This window comes from Pristis pectinata, chromosome 9 (assembly GCF_009764475.1).
Source record: "Pristis pectinata isolate sPriPec2 chromosome 9, sPriPec2.1.pri, whole genome shotgun sequence".
In the NCBI taxonomy this organism is placed as follows: domain Eukaryota; kingdom Metazoa; phylum Chordata; class Chondrichthyes; order Rhinopristiformes; family Pristidae; genus Pristis; species Pristis pectinata.
In genome coordinates, this window is record NC_067413.1 from 57,185,883 (window position 1) to 57,206,466 (window position 20,584).

At 39.2% G+C, this 20,584-nt stretch overlaps 1 protein-coding gene across 2 annotated transcripts in view; it reads left to right on the forward strand.

Annotated features, from left to right (window-relative positions):
* Window positions 1–13,636: 13,636 nt before the first annotated feature.
* The window catches only part of triqk (triple QxxK/R motif containing), a 78,553-nt gene continuing 71,605 nt past the window's right edge, over window positions 13,637–20,584 (forward strand). The window contains exon 1 of one of the 2 annotated variants that reach the window (XM_052023898.1): window positions 13,637–13,964. In XM_052023898.1, coding sequence (XP_051879858.1) covers window positions 13,738–13,964 — 227 coding nt within the window. In that variant the 5' untranslated portion in view covers window positions 13,637–13,737. The remainder of the gene's footprint in view (window positions 13,965–20,584) is intronic. The other variant, XM_052023899.1, reaches the window with a different exon arrangement.

Genomic DNA, 20,584 nt, shown 5'->3' on the forward strand with positions numbered 1-20,584 from the left:
TCAAGCCATCTTGGAACCTTCTTGGAACCACTAGCATACAGGACCTCAAAATGTGCGTTGTCATTCAACTGTGTAGTAGTTTCCAAACATTTGGAACATTGACTTCCAGCATTTTATCCAAAGATTCATCTGCCCTTAAATAGTTAGAAATATGAAGTTAGCTGATTTAGGGGGATTTGTGATACTCATGAAATGGCATGCATTTAATGCAGGCTCAAGAGAGGAAATGAATGTGAATGAATGTACCTCCAGAGCACATAGATTCCTGCATCAAAGCCTTGCATCAACAGCTCAGGAATAAACTCAAATGGCGGGGTAGGCTCGACGGGCCAGATGGCCTACTTCTGATCCTATTTCTTATGTTCTAAATGTTTCTATGGGTGATATACTTTTTAACCCAATAGCATATAGAACTTAGTGGTTGGGCATCTTACTTACTCTTTGTCGGAGAATTTGAATGGTGATTTCCTACTTAGCTATTCAGGAATAGGCAGCAAGAACAAACATATCCACACTCGATGTTCACATGCACATTAGACTTATTGAATAGGGAACAGAAAAGGAAAAATGCAAATTTTTTCCCTTTCTGGCACACATAACGTAATTAACATAACCTGCTATTTTCACCTGCTACAAATTTGCAAACATTTTTCTTTGTGAGTAAAATACCTTTGCATATATCTTTATCAAGTATAACTTTCTTCTTTACTTGTGTACTATATTTCCATTTCCATGAATATTCCTGGCTTATGTTTAGGATCTTTTTTAAATGTCACACAACTTCTCCTACCTCCTGCTATTGAGTATACATTCTAGGGACCTGATTAGTTCCCTGATCAGTATTTAAGAAACATTATGACATTTGTATTGCAATTGGTTGTTTTAGTTTTACTCCTGCTAATGAAATGAAACTGAATAAAATTCTATGTAACTTTCTGTCTATGAAAAAAAAGAAATCTGGGTTCCTCATAAGATTTGTTTGTCACTGTAAAGTTTGCTGTGTTCCCCTGCATTGCATTGTCTGAACCAACCACAACTACAGAATATGAAAAATGTACTCCAGTTGTTGCTTGTGCTCTTTCAGATTAGCTGCTGTACAATTAAACCATAAACTGAGTAATATAAAATTCTATAAGGAACATTGAGGTGGCACTTATGAACCAATGCACATATGCTATTACAAATAAACAGTTTTAACAGCTGCATAGAAACTGGTTAGGATAAATAATTACTCCTTACGTCAATGAAAATAATTTTTCCCTTTCCTTTCCTCCTTAAACTTTGAACTTTTAGCTAGGGTGCAGCTTCATATAATATAAACAGAAAACGTGGGAAATATTCTATCAAACAGGTCTAGCAGGCTGAAGCATTAATTTCTCTCTCCACAGATTGCTGAGTGACCTGCTGAGTATATGCAGCAAATTTTATTTTTTATTAGAATTTTCCAGCATTTGCAGTATTTTGCTTTGGGAGTACAATCTCAATTAAATTGATTTTTTTTCACAATATTGCATTCAGTACCAATATAAGAACTTTGGCAGTGAGCACTGGAGGCTATTCAATCACAGAGGTCTTCCCAGCCAATCCACATTCTGTCACCATCTAATACTCACACATACATTTTCAGCAAGGGTGAGTGATAGTGAGCAGAAGCAGCAACTCTGCCTGATTACCTTCCCTCTCACCTGCAGTGCAGAGGGCAATTACATTCCCTTTATTGCCATTTCAGCTGGTACTAACCAGCACAACACAGATCGGCAATCAACCTGAGAAATTCTTGGATTATATGGCTTTGTTAATGTGTAAAGTCTCTGACCCACAAGAGGAACTAGCTGCATATTTTAGTAAAATAAATAAGTAAATGTATTTTGTACATTTTGTTGCCATTTTAAGAGTTTTTTCCTTGAAGATATTATAGGAGAAGAAAGTAAATAACCAAGCCCACAATGAAAGTCCTTTATTGCCACAAACTGAAATAGGGTATAATTGCTGGCTTGTTCACAGGAATGGATAAAACTGTTTAATGGATCTGTATATACTTGGGACAATTCAATTAAACACAGGTTTCCATAAGTGATCTGAAATGGAACTATAAATTTTATACAGTATGTCTGAAATGGTGCAGTATAACATAATGCAAGAGATATTAGAAGGTTGCTTATTACAGAGCCCCTGGACGGATGCAGTTCCCGGGTAATAAAAAGCAGAAAAAGTTATTTTCTCATGGAGTAGATTTGGTTGCTGTTTTTAAACCAGTTTATTGCTCTTAATAATTTCTTATTTGAAAGTCAATTAAGAAGATCCCTCTTATGGGTACTTTCCAAAGAAAATCTATATCACATCTCTTAGAAATGTTTCAAAGTGCTTCCTAATGAGTTACTTTAACATATAATTGCTGTCACTATATAGATAAATGGTGGGTAGATGCACTAAGGGAACTGGTACTAAAAGGGGTAGTAAACTGGGGACAGAACAGATTGCAGCAATAGCAAGCAACTGAAGTAATGTCCCAGTTTCCTTTACTAACTTTTCTGACATTATTTCAACACCTGCTGCTCAATAATATCCAGTAAAGAGTTATTGATGACAGTCAATACTAACTAGGGCCATATTCTATTGAGTGCAATAAAATACCTGATGGCACCTGGTCTTCCCAAGTGGGATTGCAGTTATTGTACTTCTGGGACACACCATTATGTTGCAATATCAGCTGTCTTACGCCATTGCAAAAATTTATATCTTTATTAGTCACATGTTAATCGAATCAATAGGAATTTCATATATGCCATTCCTCTGCACTTTAAATGCAGACCATGAAGTAAGTAGTTTCCACGAACAGAAAGGAAGTTCATTGCCAGACTAATGTGGCCCACGATAAGACAGAAGGGAAATGCTGTGAGTGCTCAGTCAGGTCAGGTGGAAAGAGAAAATGAAAAAATACTTATTTATCTCTCACACATTTCTGATAAAGGGTCTTTGACATGAATTATTAATTCTGCCTCTCTTTCTGAGATGCTACCTGACCTGCTGAGTGTTTCCTGCATTTTCTGATTCTATTTCAGATTTCCAGCATCTGCAGTTTTTGTGACTTCCAATGACTGCATTACTGATCTGCATTGTCCTAGGGCGATACTCAGACTGCTCTGTTTCCCCCAAGACTATCTAGGTAACAGCTACAATTTTTTTACATTAATGGTAGCTCTTAAGTCACAAAATATTCAACACGGTGATGATGGGCACGTTGGTGCTCAAAACTGTACAACAAATAATTGCAAAGCTAAAATACTGCAATTGCTGAAAACCTGAAATAGAAACAGGGAAATACACAGCAAGTCAGGCAGTATCTGAGAAACAGCTAACATCTCATCTTTCATCAGAGCAAGTATTTTGAGGTGCTCCCAAACCAAATTTGTTAAGAGCTATATCTACATTCCTGTGGATACCTTTTAATTTCCTAAGGCTCAGAAAGGTAAATCGAACCAACTACCATTCTGTAATTTTATGATGTAAAAAGACAGGAAGTTGTTCCATTTCTATTGATATAAATGCATCAGGGCTGCTATCAATTTGGTAAGAAGAATGAGATGAGCCAATATAAAAATGGTCACAAATCTAAAAGTGGTTCAAGAATTAAGAAATCATTTAACATGACAGGCAAGTTGAGAAAATGCTTTGTATTACATGTACACATATTGATGTTATATATTAATCTGTATTAATTTGAAAACTAATAAAAAGATTGAAAAAGAAAAAGAGAAAATGGTTAAATAAAAACATATGGGATCTTATAAATAGAATATGAGAGTAAGGAAGTCATGATGAATCTTTATAAAAACATTGGTTTGCCACACCTAGAGTATTGTGTTGCTTTCTAAGTGTAATTAAGATGTAAAGTGTTTAGAGTAGGTGTAGAAACAATTTTCTAAAATAATTACAGGGATGAAGGTCTTAATTTATGTGGATAGATTGAAGAAGCTGGGATTGGTCTCTTTGCAACAGATGAGGTTGTGAAGGTATCTGAAAGAGGTATTTAAAATCATGAAGGGCATTAGCCAAGTAGCTAGAGAGAGGATGTTCCTATTGTTAGAAGGGTATAGGAAATGAGGATAATTGGCAAAATAATCAAAATTGTCATGAGGAAAAGCTTTTTTCTGCAGTGAGTGTTTAGGGTCTGGAATGCAGTGAAAGGGGTAATAGTGGAAGTAATCATAAGGGAACTGGACAAGAATCTGCAAGTAAGTAACTTTCAGGTCTTTGGCAAAAGGGCAGGGGAATGGTATTATCTGTATTACTTTTATGTAGAGCTGTTACAGACTTGATGGTCTGGATGGCTCCCTTCTATGCTGTAACCATTCACTCACTCTGTGAGTTGGCAAAGAGCTGGAGAGATTGAAAAATATAAGTAGTAGTGTTTACTGCTGAAAGAGTGGATAGAGGCTAGTGAGGATAGGATAAATCCAGAGGAGGTGAAAATAGAGGAATATGAATTAAATCTGACATGAAGAGAAGGAAAAAATGAGTACTGGAAATATAAGAAATAAGGGGGGAATGGCCAATTATCTGAAAGTGTTGAGTCTGTGAGGTAGTCAATATCATTCTGACAAAGGGTCTTGTAACTGAAATGTTATCTCTTCCTCTTTCTACTGATGTCGATTGACTTGCTGAGAATTTCTAGCATTTTCTGTATTTTATTTAAAGTAGTCAATACTAACTGGTGCTATTCCAACGAAGCTTACACTTAGCTTTGTTGGACAGTGAGGTCTGAGTGGAAGTGGGATGGAGAATTAATGTGCTTCAAATGTGAGAATACCTGGACAATGGAGCTATGTTGCAACAAATTTATAACCTCACAAGATAGGTAAAGGTGAGCTGCAAAATTATTGCAGATGCATACACTGTTATCTAGTCCTTTGGAGATGAGGATAACTTATTTCCACTTCAGTTCTGCAGACTCCAGGTGGCCAATGATGTCTTATAATCAGTGCAACTGGAATTTAATTACTTTGACTTAATTTTGTTGGACCAAAGCTCACTTTGTTCTTTCTTTGAAAATAAGTATAACTATTCTTACAACATATATTGAAGTTTCTGGTTAGCTTTATTGTCTACTCTGATTTATTCTTCCTTATTAAACTCTGAGTTATTCTTCAATTCTCACAGATCATCTTAAATGTCTGACACTGCATGACAATTGACCAATCCCCTAAATTAATCTGCCAGTTTACTTTGGTTTCATAATTGCTATTACTTAAATTAAAAATGGACCTACTCTCTTCTGCAAAATGAATGTGAAATTCAATCTGCTACCTAGTTGTACCTTTGCTACTTAGTGGCACTTTCACAATGAATACATTAATTAATTCCGCTCCTTGAGTTGTTCCAGATCTAGTGTAAGTCTTTTCTCTGATGGCTCTGGAATATGTTGTTCTGAGAAACAATGCTGAAAACACTATGAGGTCCTTAATCAGGCAACCTTTGCCCATTTGATTTTTCCAGTCTTTATGTAGACTAAAATTCCCCGCGATTATCATTGTACCTTTCTGATGAATTCCCTTTGATTTTTTCCTTTGGACTCTATCCTACCCTGTGTTACCACTAGGGAGCACGTACTCTATTCTCTAAGTGACTTTTGGCTGTTATTATTTCTTATCTCCATCCTAATCACTTCTATATTCTGATTTCCTCAACTTAGACCATCTCTCTCTCTATTATGTTAATACCCTTCCTAATTAAGGGAGCCAATCCTCTACCCTTTCCTGACTTCTTGTCCTTCCTAATATCAAGTACCCTTCAATATTAAAGTCCCAATCTACATCACCCTGCAGCTATGCCAATGTAACATTCAGATGATTCTTATTTATTTCCATTTGTGCTCTTGGGTCATGTTGGTGGTAATGACTGACATATGGAGAGGGTCACTGTCTGCACAGATAACTAGGATTTTGCAGACTCCTCAAAGAAAGCATCTCTCTATCATGGATTTCACTGCTGCCCTTGCTGGGTGGGAATACCTCTCTACTGCACTAAACTGGGAGATGAGGCACATATACCACACCCCTCCCCCACTCAGGTCCCTCTGCAACTGCACCCCTTTTAGAACAGTATCATTTATTCTATATTGTCTCTGTACGATATAGAGACAATATCGTACTCCAAAATTGTTAGTGCAACCATGCTTCCCACTCCCATTATACATGGCACTATTCCTATAAACTCAATTTTCAAAGGAAAGATACCTGAAGTAGAAGCCCTCTTCTGACATCACCCTCACTCATAGTACCACACAAGGAAACCTTCATAGACGAATATTAGGTTTATGAATATAACACAATGATGTGTTAAAAGACACTGGTTTCTGCCATGCACCCTCATCAATCTTCTTAAAGAAAAAAACTTGCCTTTGAGAACTTTTCACAGTAACTGTTTTCACAGCCAGTGAATTACTTTTGAAATATACTACAGTTGTGATGCACAGAACATGGCAACCAATTTGTTCAAATGAAAGGTATTTAATAATAAAGACATTACAATTTAAGAATATTGTTAATATGTTGGTTATTTATTTGTTATATTAAATGTTGTAAATATCAAATAATATCATAGTTTAGAAATGCAGATTTTGTACTTCAATTGGAATGTAAAATTTGAAGAACATTCCAGTTTAATTTATTATGTGTTTGTATTTTTTATTAAGTAAGTTACTCTACAGAGATTTACCTGGCATTATTTCATGCATCTTCGCTATCAGGAAACATTATTTTGTTTTGACTGAGTAACTTAGTATAGACTTATTAGACTTAATATCTGTTGTTCCTTTTGCTTTACTTGTGATTTTTTTTTGTTCCCTTCTGGATTTTCTGTTACAAAATGATAGACATTTGTCTATGCTTTGATGTTACTATTAAACTGCCAGTAGAATTTTGATTACTGCTTCTAAATGAGAATTTTTTCTTTAAACTTTGTAAAAAATATTAATTGGATAGTATTTTAGTCAGCCCATATTTATTCTCTCCATGGTTCATTAGGTAAAAGTTACATTTAACTAATATAATTTGCCTCAGAATTAACAATGCAAAGTTCCATGATATAAGTGTTATATTTTACATGGTGACACTAGCTTGCATAGATTAATTAACAAATTCTAGTTTATTTCCATTATGTTTCTTGCTTTGTACAGTGGAAACTCAAGCACTCTAGAGTATAGAAAAGCCTTTGCATAGAAGCAAAAAACTTAAAGGTTTAAATTACTTTAAAAATCATTGAATCTTTTAAAAAATTTTGTTTTTAGTGGTATTTTACTACTTTGGAAGAGAGGAGGGGTTCTTCTAACATAAATTTCCGTTGAAGTTCACAGCATACCAAGGTGATTGTTTGAGGATGATGCTTCATGGTAATATAATGAATTTAGTCTTTTTTTATTTTGGTAAAAATATTTCTATATTCCCTTACCAACCATAAAGAACCAGGCTTGTTCAACATATTCCCTTTTTTTTGTTCTTTAGATTCCCTGCATTGATTCTGTACCAGCTATCCATCAAAACATAGCAGTTGCCTTGTTTACTTCTGTTTTTCACATTTCTGGTTGCATTGGTGAGTATTCTAGCAATTATACATTTTGTCTGGGAACTACAGACTTCCCAGCCCTTTGGAAAACAAAACCTTCAGAATTCACCATTTCTAACAATCATTGTGCATTACTATTTTAATCTGAAGATAAGACAGTATTTAGATTGTTTTCAAGGCAGATTGATTTTTAGCAACTCTTGAAAGATTTTCCCAAGTGGCAAATTCTCACAATTTTATTGACATTCAAATGATTGTTAAAAATATATTAAAATACATAAATAATTTATAAAATCTAAACATGTCAATAATTTCCTTTTTTATACATGAATGTGGTACTCTGTGTTATTTCTGCAATATAAAACGTCTTGTAAAATACTCGAAGTACGTATATTAGAATGTCATCAGTGTCCGCAGAGACTCTTTAATGCACCATTGTGCAGCTGTTAACAATGTTTCAGCTGTAGGCCTAAAATCTAGTAGCACCAGAGGCCCAAGGCCTTGGTTGCAGGAAAGCATATACGTTCAGAGCTGAGGATTATGGGGTAGAGAAGTCTGGATGTTGGGAGAAGGTGGATGAGAGCCAGAAGTGGAGTTAGGAGTTGCCATTGGTGGTGAGGAGGAGCTATGGTCATTGATCAGTAGGTGGGATAGTCATGGCTTTTGGGGGAAGGTTGATAAGTTTGGGAGGACTGGTTGCTGAATCAGATAGTGACCTGTGGATTGGCACCAGTGGAATGGTCCTTACAATGAGGCCCAGATTCCAGTGATGTGAGCCTTGGAGTTGGAAGATCAGGGTCTGAGAATGGACTCATCAGCATCTTCAAATCAAATGCTTCAAATGCTCAGAGACTGGTGGACATGAATTCAGGGTCTGAAGGGATCAAGTGATCTGAACCCAGGGAGACTGGGGCATGGGGTATTGAGAGATTGGTGGATGGGAAGTTGGGGAAAGGTTGAGTTTTTAGGAGTATTGGTGTTGCTATCCTGCTGGAGGGAATGTTGATGGGGGTCTCAGAAGAACAAGGGTAAATAAAATAATCAAATATTAGTTACCTAAATTGTGAGCCTGATGTGTGTCTCAGGAAGACCTCCTTTAAATCAAACAGTGAAATGAAAATCTGGAGCAACAAACAATCTGCTGGAGGAACTCAGCAGTTTGAACAGCAACGGTGGGGGGCGGGGGGAGGAATTATCGAAATTTCGGGTTGAAACCCTGCATCACAATTCCTTTCCCTCCAGAGCTGCTGCCCGCCTGCTGAGTTCCTCTAGCAGATTGTTTGTTTGTTGCTCCAGATTCCATCATCTGCAGTCTCTTGTGCCTACAAAGAAAACCTGGTTGGGCTGAGATTGCCCAACAGCTAGAGCATTGGACCAACTTCTCCCAGCAAAATTCTAAGTTTGTATTGCATGGAGAATGTTTTCTTAACTCAAAAAAGCATCATTCACATGAATGCAATTTATGACGGGAAGTACCTGGTCAATTTCTCAAATAGCATGATTTGACCTAGATTTTTATGTCCTTGCACTGTACTGTTGCCACAAAACAACAAATTTCATGTCATACATCGGTGATAATAATTAGAACATAGAAGAACATAGAATATAGAAAAACTACAGCACAATTCAGGCCCTTTGGCCCACAAAGCTGTGCCGAACATGTCCCTACCCTAGAAATTACTAGGCTTACCCATAGCCCTCTATTTTACTCAGCTCCATGTACCTATCCAACAGTCTCTAAAAGGACCCTATCGTATCTGCCTCCACCACTGTTGCCAGCAACCCATTCCACACACTCACCACTGTCTGAGTAAAAAACTTACCCCTGATGTCTCCTCTATATCTACTCCCCAGCACCTTAAACCTATGTCCTCTTGTGGCCACCAATTCAGCCCTGGGGAGAAGCCTCTGACTATTTACTCTATCAATACCTCTCATCATCTTATGCACCTCTATCAGGTCCCCCCTCATCCTCCGTCTCTCCAAGGAGAAAAGGCTGAGTTCCCTCAACCTGCTTTCATAAGGCATGCTCTGCATTCCAGGCAGCATCCTTGTAAATCTCCTCTGCACCCTCTCTATGGCTTCCACATCTTTCCTGTAGTGAGGCAACCAGAACTGAGCACAATACTCCAAGTGGGGTCTGACCAGGGACCTATATAGCTGCAACAATACCTCATGGCTCCTAAATTCAATTCCCCAATTGATGAAGGACAATGCACCATATGCCTTCTTAACCACAGTCAACCTGCGCAGCTGCTTTGAGTGTCCTATGGACTCGGACACCAAGATCTCTCTGATCTTCCACACTGCCAAGAGTCCTAACATTAATACTATATTCCGCCAACATATTTGACCTTCTAAAATGAACCACTTCACACTTATCTGGGTTGAACTGAATCTGCCACTTCTCAGCCCAACTCTGCATCCTATCTATGTCCCTCTGTAACCTCTGACAGCCCTCCAAACTATCCACAACACCCCCAACCTTCATGTCATCCACAAACCTACTAACCCACCCCTCCACTTCCTCATCCAGGTTGTTTATAAAAATCACAAATAGTAAGGGTCCCAGTACAGATCCCTGAGGTACACCACTGGTCACAGATCTCCACTCAGAATACGACCCTTCAACAACCACTCTTTGCCTTCTGTGGGCCAGCCAGTTCTGGATCCACACTGCAATGTCCCCTTGGATCCCATGTCTCCTCACCTTCTCCATAAGCCTTGCATGGGGTACCTTATCTAATGCCTTGCTGAAATCCATATACACTACATCTACTGCTCTTCCTTCATCGATGTGCTTAGTCATATCCTCAAAAAATTCAATCGGGCTCGTAAGACAGGACCTGCCCTTGACAAAGCCATGCTGACTATTCCTAATCATATTATACCTCTCCAAATATTCATAAATCCTGCCTCTCAGGATCTTCTCCATCAGTTTACCAACCACTGAGGTAAGGTTCCCTGGGCTATCCCTACTCCTTCTTGAATAAGGGAACAACATCTGCAACCCTCCAATCTTCCGGAACCTCTCCCGTCTCCATCGATGACACAAAGATCATCGTCAGAGGCTCCGCAATCTCCTCCCTTGCCTCCCACAGCAACCTGGGGTACATCTCATCCAGTCCCGGCGACTTATCTAACTTGATGCTTTCCAAAAGTTTCAGCACCACCTCTTTTCTAATATCTACATGCTCAAGCTTTTCAGGCCACTGCAAGTCCCCACTACAATCCCCCAGATCTTTTTCCGTGGTGAATACTGACGTAAAGTATTCATTAAGTACCTCCGCTATTTCTTCCGGATCCATACACACTTTCCCACTGCTGCACTTGATAGGCCCTATCCTTTCGCATCTCATCCTCTTACTCTTCACATACTTGTAGAACGCCTTGGGGTTTTCCTTAATCCTGCCTACCAAGGCCTTCTCATGTCCCCTTCTGGCTCTCCTAATCTCTTTCTTAAGTTCCTTCCTTTTAGCCTTGTACTCCTCCAGATCTCTAACATTACCTAGCTCTCTGTACCTTTTGTATGCTTTTCTTTTCCTTTTGACTAGATTTATTATAGTCTTCGTACACCATGGTTCCTGTATCCTATCATGACTCCCCTGTCTCATCAGAACATGTCTATGAAGAGCTCCACACAAATACCCCCTGAATATTTGCCACATATCTTCTGTACTTTTCCCAGAGAACATCTGTTCCCAATTTAATCTTCCAATTTCCTGCCTGAAGGCCTCATAATTCCCTTTACTCCAAGTAAACACCTTTCTAGCCTGTCTGTTCCTATCTCTCTCCAGTGCTAACGTAAAGGAGATAGAATTATGATCACTATCACCAAAATGTTCACCCACTGAGAGATCTGACACCTGACCAGCTTCATTTCCCAATATCAAATCAAGCACAGCCTCTCCTCTTGTAGGTCCATCTACATACTGTGTCAAGAACCTGATTCTGAAAAAATTGTAATCACATTGCACTCTAGAAACAATAATTAAATTTTCTTGTGAGTAGAGCTGAAAAGAAGCAATGCGACAAGATCGAATTTCTGGACATTAGTAGCTTACACAAACATTCAGTTTCCCACTGCTCCCTTGGGATTAAGATCACTAAAATTCATCTCGGGGGTCATCATTTGATTCTGAATTTTATCCACATTATTCTCAAATGGAGAGCTTACATTGTGTAGTGGTGGGCAGAAGGAATGAGGTAATAAGGAGCTTTTGTTTTGAGTTTATCTCCAACTATTCTTACTTCTGATGAAAATCATTGACCTGAAATATAAATGCTGTTTCTCCATCCCACAGATGCTGCTTGGCTTTGCTGTGTTTTCAGCATTTTCTGTTCCTGCCTGAGGAGATTCAAGGAATTGATTCAGACACTGGCTTTGGATCTTTGATATTCAATATCAACAACTACATCTAAAATTACAAAATGCATCCTATTTAGTTGGCTTTTTTTTCCTTTTTAAGAAAAGTGCAATGATCTCTAGGTCATCTGTAAATGATGATAAATCAACTTAATTTCCATTTTGTGTTACTGATGAGTCTACATGAGAAACTCTTAGAAGCAGAGATGATGGTGGTGTTTAAGAGCCTTTTGGATAGATACATGAATGTATAGGAAATGGAGGGATGTGGATCATGCACAGGCAGAAGAGATTTCGTTTAATTTGGCATTGTGTTTGGCACAAACATAGTGGGCCGAAAGGCTTGTTCCTGTGCTGTAGTGTTCTGTTCTACATTCTATCTGTATCTCGATCTCAGCTGTGTGTGTTCTTGATTAATCCATAATACAATAGGACCTTCGAATAGTAAAACAATAGCTTCACAAAGTTTGACTCCTCACACACAAAAAGATAGAAGGCCAATGAGTCAAAGATAACTATTTTAATGAGCATCTTAAAGGAGTGATGAAAATTAGAGAGAGGTTTCGGATGCAATTCCAGAGCACAGAACTTGACACATACAAAGACATTTTCAATTAAATTCAGGTTTGAGCAAGTGGCCAGAATTGGAGGAACCTAGATACTTGGAGTTATAAAGGTGAAGGAGATTGCAGAGATAGGGAGGGATGAAGCCATGGAGCATTACGAAAATGAGGATGATATTGTTTCATAATGAGCTAAGGTTGGTCAGCAAGACTTAAATGACACACTTGTTGTGGAAGGAGGGATCAGGACTTTGCCACAACTTATTTCAGGAATGAAGGACAGACCAAGCTGGCACTGATGTGCAAATGATGTATGGGGGAGAGATTGCAGACCAGCAGATTGACAGGTGAGGAGTAGGTGGATCTCGGGGTTGGGGGAAGGGAACACTGATTTCAGCACTGACCCACTCTCCTGGAGATTAGGTAAATGCAGCGAATATGTTTAAACATGAGGGTGCCAGGAATTATACAAGTACTTCTCTTATCTATGGGTCTCCCAGGTTGGCACTGTACAAGAATGGTCATGGTGTGTCTAAGGTATGCAACAAGGGGCTCAACTGGGATAATGCATTTCAAATTCCTCTGCAATGCTCTGTAAGACCTTGTCACACAAATTGTGTCACTCTCACAAGGATATCTAAAGGAACCCAAAAGACCCAGGGACGGTTATTGTGCTTCACTCATGTAAAATTCAATTTTTAATTACGCATCACTGAACACAACCGAATTTCAAGGCATGCAGCTTCTCTTTTAGGTAAATGTAAAAGATCCCCTCATCTTATTGCAAAGAGTAGGGGAGATAATCCTTTTGCCCTGGTTAATATTCATCTCCCACTCACTATCACTGATTACATGATTACTATGTTGCTGTTAATGAGAGTTGCAATTGGCTGCAACTTTTGCCTCAATAATGACCAAGCTTTAAAAATCCTAAAACACTTAGAAATGACTCAAGGCTGTGAAAGGGATTATATAAAGACATCGTTTCCCCCTTTTCATTTGTAAGAGAAAGGGATGAAGGAAGTGCTGGGAATGTAGCCGATACATATTTTTGGTGTCTCCATACTGACTTGGGAGGAAATTTCTGCATTCCCAGCACTGCTCGACAGGCAAGAAGGGCAGCAACGTTGGCTCAATTTTCCTCTCCACGGAAGTTACCTGACCTACTGAATATTTGCTGCATGTTCCGTTTTAATTCCGGATTTCCGACATTTTGCTTTTGTAGCAACGTTAAACTGCTTATCCATGAGCAGGGATCATATACTGTCTTTAATAGCTGATCGTGCATGTTGTAAAGCAACAGTAAAACATTCAAAGATATCTGCAGCTGTGACATCCCCACCCGCACGGATCTCCCGCGTTTCACGCGCACGGCGCGGAGCGGAAGTGCGAGCGCGCGGAGACGAGGCTGTCTGGGCGAAGGTCCCGGGGCGCCGGGACGGAGGACAGGCGGGCGGCGTCTGCGGCAGTGGGTACTGTTTGACTTCAGTTACTTATTCAGCATGTAATGGGCATACAGATCGCAGGCACTCCACCGCCATCCCGTTCAATACACCCCTCCCGTTCAATAGTTGCTTCTGGGATTTAGTTTAACAAACCCTCGGTCGAAAAGGGGGCGGCCGCTCGGGCCTGCTTGCAGTTGGTTGGACGTTCCCAGCATATGTTCCTTTCCCATTGGATGGCTGTAATGTCAATAGAACTGGTTGATCGGAAGCAACGTTGACAGATTTCTGTTGCAGTTTCTAAACTAGAGAGGTTCACCAAGTTTTATTATTGATTTGCGATGAGAAGCATTTAATTGTTAAGTGTTTTATGGCGGTGTTACAACATCCAAGTATTCTTGAACAAATAATGTGCCTTCAAAAACTTGCTTAGAACTAACACTGCTTATTTCATACCAAGTTTGTCAACATAGAAAGGAAAGGACTTTCATTTAGATAGTATCGTCTTATAACTATCAACAGTTTCAAAGTATTGTGCAGAATACTTTCAGGGCTGGGCACCAGGGTTGGCAAGTCTGGCACAATGTTTTCACGCGGGTTTGATCTGTTTCTGACAAAGTAATTTGACTGCAGATGAAGACATTCCATCATGGAATAAAAAAAGTGTTGGCCAATAATCTGAAACCTGAATATGGGCAACACCTTGAAAATCTGTCAGATAATCAGGGTGGTATATGATAGGAACTGAGATTCTCGTACTCAGGACCCAGCTACAGAGGCAGAAATACTTTTGACACCAGCAATGCACAAGATATCAATTGCCACTCTAGCAAAGTGCCAGCTAGTCCTGAAGGGTCAGAAAACCTTAAATAACTTCCATTTGCATTCATTTTATATCTGACAGCACCCCAAATCCATGATCTCTACCAGAAGGAATGACAAAGAAAACAGGTGTATAGGGACTCCACCACCCAGTGAATCCCCACCAAGTCACATATCATATGTTGCCTTTTCTTCATTCTCAATGGGTCTAAATTTGGGAAGTCCCCACTGTACAGCATTCTGGGAGTACCCTTACCAGAAGGACTGCATCTTTCAAGGAGGTGGCTCACAATCACCTTGTCAAGGACAGTTGGGGACAGGCAATGAATGTTGGCCTTGCCAGCCACACTTGTGTCACAAAAATGAATTTAGTTTATGAAAAATAAGTGATAATCAGATTGAAAGCAAGAAAAGTAGATGACTGGGCCAGAGGCTTAGCTACCCACTGACAGTGCACAAAGCTGATTCCTTACATCATATTGCTATTGCCTGCTCAAATTATTGCCATTCTGTTTACAAAATTTTGAGCTCTGTGCTCCATTTCAGTTCCTATATCACCATTGTAAATTTCGTCATCAATGGATCAGAGTTGTTTCTAAGCGGTGAACAGATGAGAAAAGGCAGCAGAGATTTAGATATTCAAATCCACGAATCACTAAAAATTACTGGACAAAAACAATTGCAAAGCATATTATAATGTTTTTTCTTTAATTCTAGGGGTAGATGCTATGTTACAGCTATATAAACCCCTGTTAAGAGAATAGTGTTCTGGTCTAGGCACTGCACCACAAAGGGCATGTTAACCTTGGATGCGTTGCAGTGCAGAGTCACCAGACTTGTACTGGAACTAAAGGCTAAATTAGGAGGAAAGCTTGCATGTGAGTTGTATATTCCCTACAGCATTGACTTAATTGACTTTATCTAACAGAGGTGTTTAAAATGATAGGAGGACTTGTTGGGGTAGTTAGAAACCACCTCCTCATACAGTGTAAGGGGAGGGGAACATCCTGAACACAGAAGCAAAATCTTAAAACAAAATACTAAAATTAGAATCAAAACATAAGGGGCAATATCAAAAAGGATAGTGGAAATCTGAAACACTGTTCTCTCAAAAATCCATAAATGACAGGTCAATTGAAGATTTAAGAAATTGTGTGGGAAGGTACTCGAAGGTTGTTGACAAAGATCACTACGAAGTCCCATGGAAACCAACAATTGCCTTGTGTCAGAACTGTATATTTTTATATTATAGTATTATGTGAGGATATACATTCCAGCCATGTGACACATGGATTTATTTTATATAGTTGATTATCAGATTCTGCTAAATTTCAGACAACCCAATAAACTTCAATAAATAGAAATCATCCTCTTGAAATGGGACTTGAACAGCTTGAGCAATTAAATGTACTGTTTGGCAAAGAGTATTAATTAAAAAAATATTTTTGGACTTGGATGTGGCCCTAATGGCTGTTCCTATTTAGAAGATAATAGCCTTCTTTTAGAACCACTGGTATCCACGTGGTGAAAGCACTTATGGTATTCCCACAGAGATGTTAAAAAAGCATTTCTTGGATTTAAGTAAGTTGAAAGGTCAGAAATGTATGTCCAAAGCAGACACTGTGCTAACATGCTCAGAAAAGGCTTAATTTGATACCAGAGTGATGGTCAATTAAGTCATTCCCCCACCACCCCCACCCCCCCATCCCTATACATTGTGACTTCTTTTAGATCTCTTGAAATGGTCAGCACTGGTTTTCACGGATGGAATGTGACTGCAAAGACCAATTCTTCCTAGACTAGGGCCAAATAGGTGTGATAATTTTTACCCTAATAGCACATTGAGATTTTCTGCCCAAGGAAAAAGAAGCAATGAGAACCAGCGAGGATAGGGTCAACGTAAAACAAACACAGAGGATCTAAATTCTGGTATGAACTGGTGGGAGAATATAATATGAATTGTGGAGGGTGGAGTGTAAGAGAGTGGAGTCCGATTAAATTGAAAAGGGAGAAGAGTGCTGTGAACTTGGGAGACGTCTTGAAGGCCAACATGGTGAGAGCCAAAGATACTTTAAAAACTTATAGCAATAATTTGTGGCTCAAAAAATGAAAGGAAGATTCAGAATTACAGCATGGAAGAAGTCCATTCAGCTCATCAAGTCCATACTAGCAAATGCTATCCAGCTGGTTCCACCGTCCATGCCTTCTCCACATAGGCTTGCATTTTCTTTTTCCTTTCAAGTATTTATCCAGTTCCCTTTTGAAGGTTGCATTTGAATCTGCCTCCCACTGCTCCCTTAGCAGTGCAATCCAGACTCCAAACATATACTGCAAAGAAAGTTTTTCCTTATTTCAGTTTTGATCTTTTGCTAATTATCTGGTTCTGGAGCATTCTAGAAATGGGAACAGTTTCTCTCTTTTAATTCTGTCTAGATCCTTTGTGGTTTTAATCAGATCTTTGCTCAAGCTCTTCTATTTTAAGGAGAACAACCCCAGCCTCTCCCATCTACCTATCTGACTAAACTGCTTCAAGCCTGGAATCATGCTAGTCAATTGCCACGGCCTTAATAGTTTCGTGAAGTGCAGTGCTCAGAATGGGATACATTATCTCATTTGTGCTGAACCAATGTTTTGTAAAGGTTCATTCTGTCTTTCTGGCATATTCTATGCCACTGTTTGTTTTGTTTGCTTTCCAATCAATTTCTGAACCTGTTTTACCATTTTCAATCATATGTGCCCACGTAACCCTGGATCTCCTGTTTCTTCACTTTTGTTACAATTGTGTCCTCTTTGTTTATGAGCTTCTCCTTGTTTTTCCTACCTAATGTAGGGAGGAAGTATATTTTTTGTGTTAACTTTCATCTACCATATGCCTCCCATCACACAGCCTATCATAATTTAAAAAAAACGAATTCTGGAAATACTCAGCAGGTCAGGCAGCATCTGTGGAGAGAGCAGCAGGGTTAAAATTTCAGATTAATGACCATTCATCAGAATCTGGTTTGTGTGTGCCTTCCTGAGGTTTATTGTTAACTTCAATTCAGTTCACTATGCTTTCAAGTTTTGTGTCCTGTGCAAATTTGAAAATTGTGTCCAATGCATCCATGTCCAGATTGGTAATTTCTGCTGAAACAAGTTGTCACCCCTGATGAAATACCGTTGTATACTTCATCCCATTCTGAAGAATTATTATACACCACCACTGAAAATCAAAAATAAAACTGTAGATGCTGAATATCTTTAAAAAAATCAGAAAATGCTGGAAATATCAGTGGGTTAGGTAGTTGGGGCGGCACAGTAGCGTAGTGGTTAGTGCGACACTATTACGGCACCAGTGATCGGGGTTTGATTCCCGTCGCTGTCTGTAAGGAGTTTGTCTCCCGTGTCTGCGTGGGTTTCCTCCGGGTGCTCCGGTTTCCTCCCACATTGCAAAGACGTATGGGTAGGTTAATTGGGTTTAAAATGGGCGGTGCGGACTCGTTGGGCCAGAAGGGCCTGTTACTACACTGTAAATAAAATTTAAAAATTTAATTTAAGATCCGTGGAAAGAGAAACATTTCGCATCAGAGCATTTGATGCTGCCTGACTTGCTGAGTGTGCCCAGAATTTTTTGTATTCACTACTACTCTCTTTTTCCCATAGTACTTGCCACAAACGTCCACAATATGCATTGAACCTATGCTATTACTGTTACTTCACTTGTGACAAAATCATATTTTGCAGCACTCTTTTGGTGTGACTGCATGCTACAGCTATTTTTCAGGGATATACAGTATTCCTAACATTTCAGCTTTTTTTAAAGGTTGTGTCAGTCTTTTTTGCATGATTGCAAAGCTTCTCCTAGCTTTCTGCGTTGGCAAGTCTGCTGCTCTTCTTAGCTGCCAATACAGCCTAGCACTTCTGTTTCTTATGAGTTGTCACCATGTGCTACAAGTGAAAATTCCTGGCTTGGCAACAAATTGATCGTGGAAGAAAGTAGCAATGTTCAGCGGCAGCTGAAGGAGGTGGTAAGACCAAATGTTTAAGTAGTTCTTTGGGAGGTAATGGTTTGAGTAGTATGTTGAGTAGTATCCAAACAGAAAGTGCTGGAAACAATCAGAAGGTCAGGAAACATTTGTCAGAACTGGGAAAGAGAGAAAACAAATAAGTTTTGGAGGAGGGATGAACAGAACAACGTGAATATCTCTGATAGGGTGAGACCAAATGGGTTACTCTGATAGCAAGAAGCACATTATGCTTTTTCGTCTGTGTTATGTGTTGCTTATCACAGGTCTATGGTATACGCCCACCAGGTCAGGGTATACTAATAGGGAGAGAAGTTGAGAAACAACACCCTATCTTCTGTACAGGCACTTTGCAGCCTTCTGGGTTCCGTATCAAATTCTCAAACTTTAGTAGGCTTGCTCTTTCTTTCTGTCTGTACAGAACTGCCCATTTCTACCTGTCATTCATCTTTGATTTTTGCCTCTGTTTTCCTTTCTTCATGAGTATAGCCTGGTCTTCTGTGCATGCCCTACAGTCCTGCTATTAGTCACACATTACACAAACAAAGATGCTGATGTGCTTTAAACAACCATATTAACCCATTTGGCCTCACCCCATCGGAGATATTTGCTTTGTTCTACCCTCTCCTCCCCCACCTCCTCTGCTACTGAAAGCTAACTAATTTTCTCTTCCTGTTCTGACAAAAGGTCTCAGATCTGAAACATTAACTGTCTCACTTTCCACAGATGTTGCCTGACCTCCTGTTTTAATGTCAGTATCTGCACATTTTTAGCATTTCATGGATAAATTCAAATTTGACTAACTTTATGCCAAAGTTATCAGTTATAGAATTACATGCCATTCCCTTGTGGATCTTTTGGATTTGTGTGCAAAACACAGGCAGAGAATGAACAGCATTCGAAAAGAATTGTATATAATGGTTCTTATAGAGTATAGAGTGATATAATTAGTATATGAACCACATTTCTCACGTTGCAATTTGATAAACCTCCCTGCTCCATTTCAGAAAGATATTACAGGGAAGCCCGCTACTACTGTCTGATATTAATGGAAGGAAGATGAGGAAAGGGTCAGAGGCACAGTTCACCTGGAATTGCCCTCCTACATTCTGGAGACTCATTGTAGGGACACTACAGAGCAGTTATTTTTTTTGTTTTGATAAGTGTGAGGTCTCACCTGGTGACATTTCTGCTAGTGGAAAGAAACATTTGTGCTGCCAGTAGGCACAGGAGCAATGTGACTTCAATCAGCAATCTAGATCCTACCTGCCATCTGCTCAGTCATCTGACTGTCTGGACCTGCTGCTGAACGCTGAGTAAATTTAAATACAAGAACAGCATTGGCATTGAGACCTGGGACAGGTGTTGTTCTTTGAGGGCTGGTATGGAGAGTTATATGGAATGGGTTTTCATCAATAGTATCTCGCAGACTGAAATATATTTTACACTCTCTTAGCCTGGTCTGTGGCCATGTAGGATTTGCTGTTGCACATTTCTTTTTCAGATTGCAAAATTAGAGGATTACTAACATTTGACAGATTGGCAACTATTAAGTGAGATTATATATAAATTGGTTACAATAGATTTAGTGAAGTGAGGAGAAATTCAAGGGCCCTGGTAAAGTTGCACCTGGATTGTTGTGTACAGGTCTGATTACTTCAGGAAGGATATATTTGTGACATGGAGGCAACACGGGTTCACCGGGTTGAATCCTGGGATGCGGGATTATTTTATAAGAGATTAAGCAGGGTGGGTCCATAACTCTAGTAGAGTTTGAAAGAGTAAGAGATAATTTCATTGAAATAAATAAAATTCATACAAGGC